Below are 12,174 nucleotides of genomic sequence, written 5' to 3'. Positions count from 1 at the left end.
TCCATAAGCAGCGGATAGGTTATGAAATTTTATTGCGGGCTCAATGTTGATGAGAGCTAGAAATGTCGGAAGTGGAAAACGTTACATCGTATAGTTTAACTTCACGCACCCTGACGTTTTCAATCAAGAATGACTGAGAAGAGGTAAGGAGAGATTTCTTTTAATTATTAGGATACTGGTTTTATTCGTGGTATATAAGACTGGATGTATGAAAGATGCCAATGTTGTGACCGTTGCTTTGGAAACGATGAGCTTAGTAAATGAAAATAAGTAATCCATGCAAGTCTTGTAACTTTGATGTGAACTCAAATTCTAGCGAATACACAAAGCAGACCGGTGAAATGTTATTGTTTACTTTGATCAGTACCCTAGCTGATGGAATTTCAGTAATCAGCTTTAGTAAGTTTATGCACTAAAATTGTTTGTTTTGCTTTAACCCTTCAACTCCCAGATCAAATTTGTAATTTTTCTTACAGTCAACCATACAATTCTTATAATGTTAGTTCAGAAAATTTAGTATTGGACCAACTAATTATCCCCTGATTGATAATTTTCTTTATTCTTGTCACTTATCTGGTTGATATTACATTCATATTGTAGGGAAAAATTCTGTCTCAGTTACTCATGGGAGTTGAAGGGTTAACTCTATGACAATTTTCTTGAGTCTCACTATCAAGTGGCAATAAGCACGTATCAAATTCACCTATCTGCCAGCTGTTAAAACTCTGTATTGCAGGCTCCATACCTCATGTCTGTGTTAACTGCCTTAGCCTTCGGCTTCAGCAGATAACTCAGACCTCAGTTTAATAGATAATTCATGATATCATGCCCAACCTCATTCAACAGTTGCTTAGTATTAGGGTATAGATTATATGAAAAACTGTGTTGAGCCACCTTGAGTTCATGATTTACTGTTTTATCAACAAACAACCATTATTAGGTCAGAGAAGACTATCTGGGACTTGGCAGTGGAAGAGAGGAATCAAACTGAAAACCATTCAAATAGAGGTATTTCCAATCTAGATGTATACTGTAAGTGTTTTTTTAAGCCACCATTATATGTATTAATTTTTCTCAAGTTCCTCCAGAAAAAGAATTGGTGTGTCCTTGCTTATTTTGTCAGAAATTGTAAGGCCTAAGAAACTGTAGCATTTGGGTGCTAAGTACCGTACTACTTAAGGGAAAGACATTAGTTTTGCTTTTAACTCTTTACACCCCAACATCAGCATACATATTCTCCATACTGTTCCTTATACGTTTCTTAAGGTGTTGACATGGAGAATTTGTTTAACAATTAAGAACTTCTTAAGTTTGTGATTATTTCCTTTATTCTTGTGACCTCAATGATTGATTTAGGGATGATATTGTAAGGAGAGATACAATGCTTGTCATTCTTTGGAGTTAAAAGGTGAAGAATCATATGATGGGTCTGAGAATCAATGTTGCTTTCAATAACACCATGAATGCATGGCAAAAGTAGAAACTAAAGTTAACTAACTATGAAGATGTTATTTTGAAGTTCTCTCTCTTCTTGGTTAAGATCAACAGGATGACTTACAGTTGTCAAGCAGTGATGAATCCAGTATCTTTATCCTGGGAAGTAAAAACTCTGTAAGTTTTCATCAGCTTTGTCACTCAGAAAGGGATTTAAATCACAAAAGACTTAACTTGTGAAATAATATTATTTAAAGAATTCAACATTTTATTTATTTGAGTTTCTTGTTCAACTCCTTTCCAGCAAAAATGTTAGTTTTGTAGTTATTTCTATGGTCATTTTTTGTTGTTCAACACTTTTAGTTAGTCTTGTGTAATTTTATCCTTTCATCCCTCCATTAAATAGTATGTTATTGTTACCAACCCATTTGATAATGGTGACATCTTGTCACAAAATGGTCATTTTTTGCTGTTACATATTATTGTTTATGAAGTCTTCCTGTAATCATTGTTCAATACTTATGAATTGTATCAATTTATAGGGTAAAACCTCCATAATTTTGAGATTTCTTGATCGGTGAGTATAATTATTCAAGATGCTAAACAACCTCACATTGAAAGCCATACATAAACAGTGAACTTTTATCAATAACTTCACTCTCAAGATCTGATATTTAATTCTCCCCTCTAGTAATGGACCTATTCTTGTAAATTATTTGTAAGAATTTGGAGGTAGATCAAGATAACTAACACCTGACAAGTTTGAGTTTTCTCATTTCCCTGATTACTGGTTAAAGTAATAGATAGTATTAGAGAGAAGTTACTCATTAATCACCTCTGGGAATTATAGATTTATTTGTTTTAGAAATGGTGGAAACATTTCTTATAAAGATCAAGAAATTTGACAAAATTTGTTAATAATCTAATTGTAGAGATGAAGCTCCCAAACCAACGACAGCTTTGGATTACACCTTTGGAAGAAGAGCTAAAACTGGACACAATATTGTAAGACTCTGTACACTTAGTTTCAAGACTGTGTGTTTAATATATTAAGATTAATGGATGATTGATGAGTGATTAATGGATTTGGTCTCTCTAGAGGCAAGACTGTTATTTTAATTACGTAAGAATTCCTCCGTACGGAGTTCAGTTGTACCAAAAAAGGGATGGGCAAATTGTTTACAAACTGTTACGGTTTTCAGTAATGAAAAATTTAGTTTTTTTCTTGCTAGTCTAGTTTAACCATTTATTTAACCCCTCTCCGGTAGTAAGAAATATGTAACAAATACAAGAAGTACTTCCAGCAATGAGATGGTTGGAATGCAATGTAAATACAAACAAGCCATGGAAATTCTGTCCTTCCACCAGCATTTAACAACCTGTACCTTAAAAAAAACCTCCAAGTGTACAAAACTGACAAAGATATCAGATTTTCCAAATAAGAACATGATTGCAAATTGACCCACAAGATGATCTGACTTTACTTGTAGTACAACACTAAAAGTAGCATAAATCTCAAATTGGTGTCCCTAGTAAATGCAATGTGTTGTGTGGAGCAAATGAATTCAAACAGGTGAAACAGTATGATAAATGCTAATGCATAAGGAGCTGCTTGATTCCAAAATCTTTTTACCAACATTAAGCAGACTGTACAGAAGTTTATAGTTTGCTTATAATTAGCTGTGTTGAGGCTGTAGATTATGAGACTACCACAAACCCTAGCCACCCTTCATTCATAACTTCCTTTACTCAATGTTATAATATGTAATGAGTGGTGTGTAATACCACATTTTTATCAATCTGAACAGGGAAAAGACATAGGTCACATATGGGAACTTGGAGGTGGAACATTCCTTTCCAAATTAATTGAAATTCCTCTGACATCTGTAACTATAAGGTGAGAACTAACTGTTATTCAAGCTTAACATTTGGACTCCTGAGAATGGCTAGCATCCTATTTCTCCTTACAATATCACCCCTGAGTCACACATCAAGGTCATGAGAATGAAGGAAATGATCACTAACAAGAAGCTCTTGCTTGTTAAACAAATTCTCCTTGTCAGCACTTAAAGAAATATGTAGAGAACAGTATGGAGAATATGCATACTGATGTTAGGGTGTAATGGTTTATGGCTGATTTACATGCCAGGATAATATGGTTTTTACTCATGATCATCACATGTCATAATAGTTTCTTGTATGACAACCATTTACCAGCTTTGCTGAAGTATCTAATTAACACCGCCAACAACTCTGATAGTCATACAAAAAACAGGAAATGCTGCATAAAACACTTTTTAAAGTCTTGCAAAACTTTTTAGTAAAAAGATAAAAATGGGCACTGATGAATGGGCTGGGAAAGCTGACAAGATACAGAGGTTTGTAACCTGTAATGGACCAAGATTGCATGCAGGTGGAGTTCCAAATTGCTTCTACAGTAGATGCTTCTTGTCACAGAATCAGAGATAAGCTCTAAGCAGGTCAACTACTAGGTTTGATTGCTGACAGACTCTCCACCTACTTAATACAATTGTTCCTGATTCAAATATTGCTGAGGTACAGTATTGGGATACAGCTGCAGTGGTTCCATGTCACTCATCCAATTTTTACCATTTTCATGTACAGGAGTATGGCTGTTGTGATTGTCTTGGACTTGTCTCTTCCAAATGAACTGTGGAACACAATGGAAACACTTCTCTCCCAGGTAAAGAAAGGGTTTGATATTTGTAGAGAGGTGGAATTAACCTCTGTAAGAGAGAGACTGAAATTGCATAATTACCTTTTTTCTGATATGCAGCCAATAATTCCTATGCCATATACTTCAGCTGGTCTTATAAGTGTGCCATTAACAAACTTAACACATCTTTGTGACCAATATGTGTCCTTCGTAAGGTCATCTTTGTTATTAAGTTATCTGCAAGTGCTAAATCAAATACTAAAGTCTAATAGATATACCTTCTTGTATAAGGTATTTACACTCTTCTACTAAGTCTCCCCTTAGTATTCTCCATGGATGTAAATAAATGTGACCAAAAGTTACCCATGCTGAAGGAAACCTTAATTGTTACAAAAGTATAACAAGGAATTTGTTTTGATTCTTGAATTGTTTGTTTAGTTCTGAGGTTCTTTTTGCAGGATTTATTTATTATATTATGGTGTGTGTCCTTAGGTCAAATCTAAAGTGAACAAAGCCCTGGAAGGTTTAGAGAGCAAAGAGCCTGGGTAAGGTACATTTGCTATATGCTGAATGATATTTTGTGTATGCTCTATTACATGATATTACATATGGGCTGATGTTTCAATAAAAGCTGGTCGGCAGTCACCACTAAGACTTACAGCTGTCTCTTTAGCCTGCAAGCAGCCCTCCTATTTGGGTTTTGCCTTATGACCCTCTTCCATGCATGGAAGCCTTGTTACACCATCAGCATATGCTTATGGAAAAGTTATTGAAAACCCTGCTGCTGATATGGCTGCTATCTTGTTTAGTCTAATGAGGGAACACCTGCATCTACATACCTGCTGATGTGGATGCAATAAAGTGTTTTCACCTGTTTGCTGCTCCTCTCAGAGAAGCAGTCCCTCTTTTCCAGCTTTGTGCATGGATGTATCCAAAACAAATTTGGCTCATATGAAATGGGAGATGCAGTCTGGTTGTTAGGACTTAATCAAAGGTTCAAGTTGTGAGTGGGTGACTGTGCTTGGTTCTTGGGCAAGACACCTTATCCTTACAGTGTCTCTCTCCACCCAAGAGTAGGTATGGGCACTGGCAAACTGTCAGGGAGACATAGGGAAATATGGTGGGGAAGGGGGGGGGGGTAACCCCTTAATAGTCACTCCCAGTTGTTATATGGTGCTAATTCTTCCTTTTTGTCATGCCTATAAATTTTTCACCTGCCTTACTACTGCTCTCACTCTAACTCCTGGAGAGGATGCCGCATGCTGTAACCCTGTCCTCAGAGGTTTCACAGTTTTTTGACATCTCACTGTCAAGTATTTATACAGTGCAATGTCATTTATTCACTATGAGGAAAACAGGCTTGTCAGAGAACACACTTTGAATAACCTTCAGGGGATCTTTAAAATTAGAATCTGGTGTTAAACCATGAGAAACTGCTTGAAATGTTAATCAATTATGGTTTCTTATCTTTCAAAGTTCTGTGCAACAGATTAAGAAGCAAGCTTGGAAGAAATTTGGAGAAGAACATCCTGTAAGTGAGGAGAAGTAACTTCTGTTCATTAACACCTTCTGAAAATTTAGCCCAAATTTTTTTACCTTGTTATGGCAATTAGTATTGATATTATTTGGAGTTTGTTAATTCCTGCAATGTGTTGGTGTAATGGTTTATTGTTACAATTTTCAGACATCACCTGCTAGCTTCTATCTCTTATGTCATATTCAATGACATTTAGTTGTTTTATTGAATAACCAAACTATAATTTGGAGTGAAACTTTTGAATTTTGTAATAACATTAGATCATGTAGTCTGATTGTCCGACTGAAAGTAGTCCTGAGATGGACTGTTGTCAGTGGTGGTAGCTGGCGTTTCTTAAACCTTTGTGGAGGTCATTATTAGTGTTGCGTCTTGAATTTGGAAGCAAAACCAAGGCCTGTTCGGTATTTGGACCCATGACCTCTGCGATGCCGGTGCTGTGCTCTACCGACTGAGCTAACAAGTTAACTGGAAGCAGGTCATTTTGTTGGTTCAAAATAAACCCGTGAAGTAATGAATAAATGACTGTTAATATATGATAATCAAATATGTGCATTGGGGTTTAAGAAATGAATTTGGATGCGATCTTCACAGTGATGAACACTACCCACGCAGTAGTGAAAAGTCACTTGATTCTGATTATGTAATCCTTCGATGTTATCGAACCGTCAGTTCCTACTGTCTTCTTAGGGCCACTCTGACGCGGAAGATCAGACTACACGATCAATTTAATTCAATGAACTGATTTTTTGAAATCAGAAATGAATCCATTTTTCTGTAGGACAAATCTTCCATTGATCCGTTTCCTATACCTCTGGCCATAATTGGCGGAAAATACGATATTTATCAGGTTCGTAGTCAACCGACCTATCAGGATTTAAGGTTACTTCCCACCTTCAGATGCCGAAAAAATCGATTTTTCTTCTATTTGACTGAACTGAATTCAAACATTTAACCTAACGTCTCCATAAAAAAAAAATTCTGAACTCTTTCACACCTTACCGGCTCTTGACACTTCCTTAAATTATATTTTATCGTAATCTGCAGTTATTAAGCTTTCTTCTGATGAATAGTTTGCTAGGATTTTAGTGAAACTAGCGCGCATACGAATTTTTTTTCCCGAAGGACACCCGCGGAGGTGGGAAGTAACCTTAAGGTAGTGAGAGGGGCAGGTTGTGTTCCATCATTGTGTTACTAGTATTGTCTCTTATTTCACTCCATGGGCAGTCTCATGCTATAGAGGGGGTGGGCGGGAGGGGAGTTGTGAAATTGGAAGTCACTGTACTCCATATAGATTATTGCTGTATCTAGGAACATTCTACAACTTGTGATTCACTGCGATTCAGGTGTAAAAGGGGCCGAACGTGGGCTGTTGGCAATAGACATGCTCCTGGTCGCATCTTTGCGATACTCATGGTGTTGTAGGCAATATGGCAACTGTTAGAGATGTCCTAATACTTTGCGCTTCTGCATACAACAGGAAACGCTTGTTCTGTCAGAATGTATACCTTGTAGAGAGGAAATGAAGGTTAACTAAACACTATTATGTAAAGTTTTATTTCGGTATTTTTCGTGAAGTAGGCCCCTTTCACACGATGCGGGATAAATTCGAAAACGGTATTTTTGCTCTGGAGAGGCAATAAAAGGTTTCCTTGCACACTAGAAAACGGATCAAATTCTTCTACACACAGTATAAACATCACCGGTAGCAGAATAACTGTCTCGTCATCCGGTTAAAAGAACTCGAAGGGCTTTTTGGAGACACTCCAATTTGGGTTGAAATTGTATTGGTACTCCCAGGGGAGTCCTTTGTAGCTATCAGTGAATGGTTCGTCAATTTTGTTTTCGCAGGATTTTGATCCCGAGAAACGGAAAATGATAAGTAGAGCTCTGCGATTTGTGGCACACAAGAACGGCGCTCATTTGCAGGTTGGTTGAATTGATACTGATTTTTTTTGTTTCGCTTAACAAGAAGAACTCAGCTTAAGCTATCCTTAATTTCAGTCAACGCTTCACTTGGGTCCATCAAGATGCACTGGAGAATGAGATACTTTGTATATTATAATGATGCCTTGAGACCGATAGAGGAGTTCGTTTTCCTTTTAGATCGGGTGGCGACCGAGAAGCTGCCCCTCCCACTAGGCGAAGTCCGTCGCGCTAGTTCAAAAGAAACCAGCGAGAAAAAAATTGAAGAAAGCACGCCGCGCAGAACTCTGGGAGTGAGGCGCACGAAAAGTAGAGTTCCACGCGGCGCGCTGATATAATTTTTGTTATTCGCTGATTTTTATTGACTCGCGCGATGGACTTCACCGAAAAAGCGAACCTACAGTTAACGTGTACAAATGATTACGCTCCTGTGATTTCAATTGTCTGGTTTGGATTCCAAAGAAGCCTTCATTTTCCTCATTAGTTTTTTAGCACTAAAGCTGAGGGTCTGACGAACCGCACCCGAGGTCTGGTGGGGTCACTGTTGTTCCGCACCCCCCTCAGGTGAGTTTTCCTCCATGCCGTAGTGACTTCATGGCACTTAAATAGTATGCTTCGCATCAAACCAAAACATTTTGAAGAAAAACTATGCCTTTGAGTATAGGAAACTGAACCAAAAATTGACTGAAAAGGGGAACTCTCCATATCTGTAATATCTCGATAGATACTCGGCTTTTTACATGTGGAGGAAGTATGTGCCTTATCTTTTTATTCGAGACCTTTCTGTAGGAATGGAATAGCGGCAATGGAATGTTTAAGGTTCTTCCCATTGAAGTCTCCAAGACTTAAATTTATCTCACTAGTGACAAATGAGACCAAAATTAGTCCTCATGGTCTATCGCTAAACTAGCTGGGGACTGGTACCAAAAGCCAAAAAATTGATGTGGGTTGTAATAGATTGGGGAATTAATTCTACGAGCATCCAAGGCTAATTAAGATAAAAAAAAATTGACTAAATTGGAAAGTTAATTGCAGTTTTATCATTTTTAGAAATCGCTCAGGTAAGAGAGGCTGTGCCATCAACCTTTTAAAACTCTTTTCACTGCGGATTTTGAAATGGACACGACCCCTGTGACACTTAAATTTTAAATGGTTTTAGACGTTCGTTGAAATTATCCTATTTTGTAAAATATAGGAAGTTTTGTGACCTTATTATTCTTTTACAGTAAGGTGGTATCAGTGGATCATAACAAACCCATCATTGTTCCGGCTGGACAGGACTCTTTTTCGCAAATAGGTGAAAAATGTTGTTTATTTTTTTACCTTCTGGTCGCTTCAGTATTGTCGTTAGTGTCATTATTTTGTTTTGTCTCTTAAATTGCGCGATGTGCACGAAAAAAAGAGAACTTTAAAGTGATTTTGTGTACCAGCGGGTACATCCTTATAAGATATTTTTCTTTGCATTTAGGATCACCTCCAGTTGCAAATCAAGACATGGGAAAAATGCACAGCAGGTAAATACCATGATTTGTCATCCTTAGATTTCTTCCGTGTTGATCAGATATTCGCCCACTTTGCTTATCTTAGTGTAATGATGTGAATTATTCAAGAATTAAATCAGTTACAAAACATCGATTTGATACATTTTTAGTCGATCAGCTAGTATGTAGACCAAGTTATCCAACCTGTTTTAGATTGTGCAATGCGTGGAAAACATTGAGATATAAAACGAAAGTCGACAAAATTAAATGGTTTTTCAAGGAGGAACTACATAAGCCAGCAGTTTGTAACAAGTGCTGCAATCTTAGCGTCAAAACAGTCCTTGGTTGAAATGGTCACATAAGTATCATAGATTAATCATCTCTTGACTAACCTGGCGAAAATTTTCTCAGGTTAGTCTTTTATCTGATTGGTTGAACACGGAATGGACGAGTTTCACAAAAGAAATTCGAAATCGAGAGCCAGTCAACCCAGCAAATCCTTTTTTGAATTTCCAGCATTTGTATACATCCAAGTTTAGTTTACGCTTTTAGTGCTCTTGGTAATTTTATTTTGATAAAAATATAAATTAATAAATGGGCGTCAAAAAAAGCCACAGGAATTTTCCTGTCTGGTGAAACTTGTATCTGATTGCTCGGTAAGAGTCATCTCTCGGATTTATGAATACTTTTTGAGTTGTTTGCTTTGTATTTTAGGGATCCGTACGAGCTTTGGAAGGCTGCCTACGCCACGTTTTTTCCTCCCGAGGTAAAACATTTGTTGTTTAAAACTGAAATCTATTGCGATTTGCTTTTGAGTACAGCGCTTGATAAAACGTCTTTATATAAGTTTGCTCAGGGCTGTGATTAACATTCTGTCTGACTTAAGAAATCCCAAGGGCGGAACACATGCGAAGACCCATCTAAAGATCCACAGTATGCTGAACCAGCGGTCGACACCATGAGGAAACAGAAAGATGAGGTAAATTAATGCAGATTTCCATTAATCAAAACTGGACGGTTGGATCCGGCGTCTTGCTCTGAGAACTTACAGAGATGTTCTGGTCAAACTGGCCTTGTCCTCCGTGAGTAAGGCCTCTAAGTTTCGCATTCCTGTGCAGAGTAATCTTAAATGTTGTCGGGAAATTTACTGGACCATTAAGGGGTTAATAATGTTGAAAATGTTGCCAAACAACACCCACACGTTCTCACTCACCGGCAAGAACCAATTAACCAGTTTCGCCAGACCTTTACCCTTTGACCCCTAAGAGTGACCAGCATCTAATTTCTCCTCACATTATCATTCGTGAATTACTCATTAAAGTCACGAGATTAAAGGAAATGATCATCAACTCAAGAAGCTCTTTATTTTTAAACGAACTTTCCTTTTCAGCACCTCAGGAAATGTAAGGAGAGCAATGTGGACAAAATACATACTGATGTTAGGGTGTAATAGGCTAAAAGTAAAAAGCACCCATCAAATTTACCTTGACCTTGTCTCGGTTGTAAAGTACGTTTCAAACCAGTTGTTTATTTATTTACTTTTAATTTGTGCAGGAACTAGAAAGATACCGGAAGTTGGCCTTGAGAAAAGTGAGAGATGCTGCCAGAGGGACTGGAGGAGAGAAACACTCACGCTAGCTAAACAACAACAGCAACAACAATGAAGAAAGCTTAAACAATGGAGCAAATTCCTATCAGAGCGCTTTTCGACTCTAAAACCAAAGTGATTACAACGGCCAATCAGAAGAAAGGAAAATACAATAAGAGCCAATGAGGACTCACAGTATAAACGACCAAATCGCCTAAGGCGCGGGAAAATGCGGGCGACAACGTCTTGATTCGTTTTTGTTTTCCATTTGAGAGTTTTGTTTTCCAAGTGGGTGGCGCAATTTTTCTGGACCAATCACAGAGCGAAGTAAAGCAAAACCAATGTAATCTGAGATTACTTTCGACACTTGCTTTCGAAATTGCACTAATAGTCTCACTTTCGACACTCAGTCGACGAATGCTTTAAATGTCAAACGCGATCCATGATTTCTTGGATTTTACTTTTCTTCGATCTCGGGTTTCTTTAGGAAACTTGCGCTATCTTTTCAGCATATCAAAACCCATCACAACTGGGGATTTAGGCAAGTTTGGTTGTTATTAGTTTGAGTTCTGGCCCCTTGTGGCATTTCATTTTATTCTGTTGGGCTGTTGTGATTACTTGGGTTTTGCTTCCACGACACTGATCCGAACTCCCTAATATCGACGACCACTCCGTATTTACAAAACATTTATTGGAAAAATTTTAAGAGCGTTGTAAACAAGGAAATAACTGTAAATTAATGCTGCTTGTATAAAACAGTGCTACCCAGGAATTTGATTCGTTCTCTTCTCTGGAAAGTTTATTTCACATATTAGCAGCATATCACGTGTCGTGAACTCATTGAATATGACAAACTCTTTCTTGTGACACTTCGTCTGGTGTGACATGAAATACGAGAAATGAAAGGCAAAAGGAAGAAATCAAAACTAGAGAAGGTCGAACCCGACGTCACACTTTCTGACTGACGTTCGACTTATATGGGTTTGTCATAGACAAGAAAACCAGGGATGAGCACATCGAACCGAGGCTAATTGGGGACATTCTACTATCTTTGTTTTACTTCCACCAGAAAAGCTTTTAAAGTTGTTTTCCGCCCGTTTTTTTAAACAGGAGATATAAAGTAATCGACTGTGGTGAGACGTCAAATTAAGGTTAGCCTAGCACCCAGACGGACGTCTCCGCTGAAAATCAGTTGGCACCTAGGGAGGGAAGTGGTTACATGTAAGGCACAGTGTTCCTTCCGCTTCTTCCCCCCTCCCCCCACTTCTTTTTTTTTTCTTTCCGTGGACGCTCGCGCTTCGTGCTCGTTTTCCAGAGTGTCTACCAAACTATAGAGAACGAGATTAAGTCAAAGGCACGCTTTGGTCACTGTAAAGCTCTAAGTGGTGGCAGCTGAGATAGTTTTGATAAAGTCGTACCTCTGTTACCGCATTGTATACTGGCGTGAACTCGTCTTTACAAACTGTTTCAGATTTTCAAAAAGTAATGTAGCTACACATTGCACACATTGTCTAGAGTAGGTGAAATGTCTTTT

General features: G+C 37.8%; 1 protein-coding gene across 2 annotated transcripts; it reads left to right on the top strand.

The window, feature by feature from the left end:
- Nucleotides 1-9: 9 nt before the first annotated feature.
- On the top strand, nucleotides 10-11,412 carry LOC113677121 (cytoplasmic dynein 2 light intermediate chain 1). Of its 2 annotated transcripts, none has more exons than XM_027193877.2 (17): nucleotides 10-143; nucleotides 941-1,008; nucleotides 1,541-1,611; nucleotides 1,977-2,011; nucleotides 2,367-2,439; nucleotides 3,243-3,331; nucleotides 4,060-4,138; nucleotides 4,604-4,656; nucleotides 5,588-5,642; nucleotides 6,427-6,495; nucleotides 7,497-7,574; nucleotides 8,056-8,135; nucleotides 8,798-8,868; nucleotides 9,040-9,085; nucleotides 9,767-9,818; nucleotides 9,939-10,031; nucleotides 10,607-11,412. In XM_027193877.2, exons 1-17 carry the CDS (start codon nucleotides 130-132, stop codon nucleotides 10,688-10,690), a joined length of 1,110 nt encoding a protein of 369 aa, XP_027049678.2. In that variant the 5' UTR covers nucleotides 10-129; the 3' UTR covers nucleotides 10,691-11,412. The 2 variants fall into 2 exon arrangements, with proteins under 2 accessions (XP_027049678.2, XP_089043986.1); XM_089187860.1 differs by having other exon boundaries at nucleotides 12-143; nucleotides 941-1,032.
- Nucleotides 11,413-12,174: the final 762 nt, after the last annotated feature.

This window comes from Pocillopora damicornis, chromosome 11, assembly GCF_964200805.1.
Source record: "Pocillopora damicornis chromosome 11, jaPocDami1.2, whole genome shotgun sequence".
Classification (NCBI taxonomy): domain Eukaryota; kingdom Metazoa; phylum Cnidaria; class Anthozoa; order Scleractinia; family Pocilloporidae; genus Pocillopora; species Pocillopora damicornis.
This window is presented reverse-complemented; position numbering and strand designations above follow the sequence as displayed.

Excerpts from the sequence above, each read along its gene's own strand:
- LOC113677121 (XM_089187860.1), top strand. Across the intron at positions 2,012-2,366 it reads ATTTTGAGATTTCTTGATCG|AGATGAAGCTCCCAAACCAA; the intron begins GTGAGTATAATT and ends ATCTAATTGTAG. Across the intron at positions 4,139-4,603 it reads TGGAAACACTTCTCTCCCAG|GTCAAATCTAAAGTGAACAA; the intron begins GTAAAGAAAGGG and ends GTGTGTCCTTAG.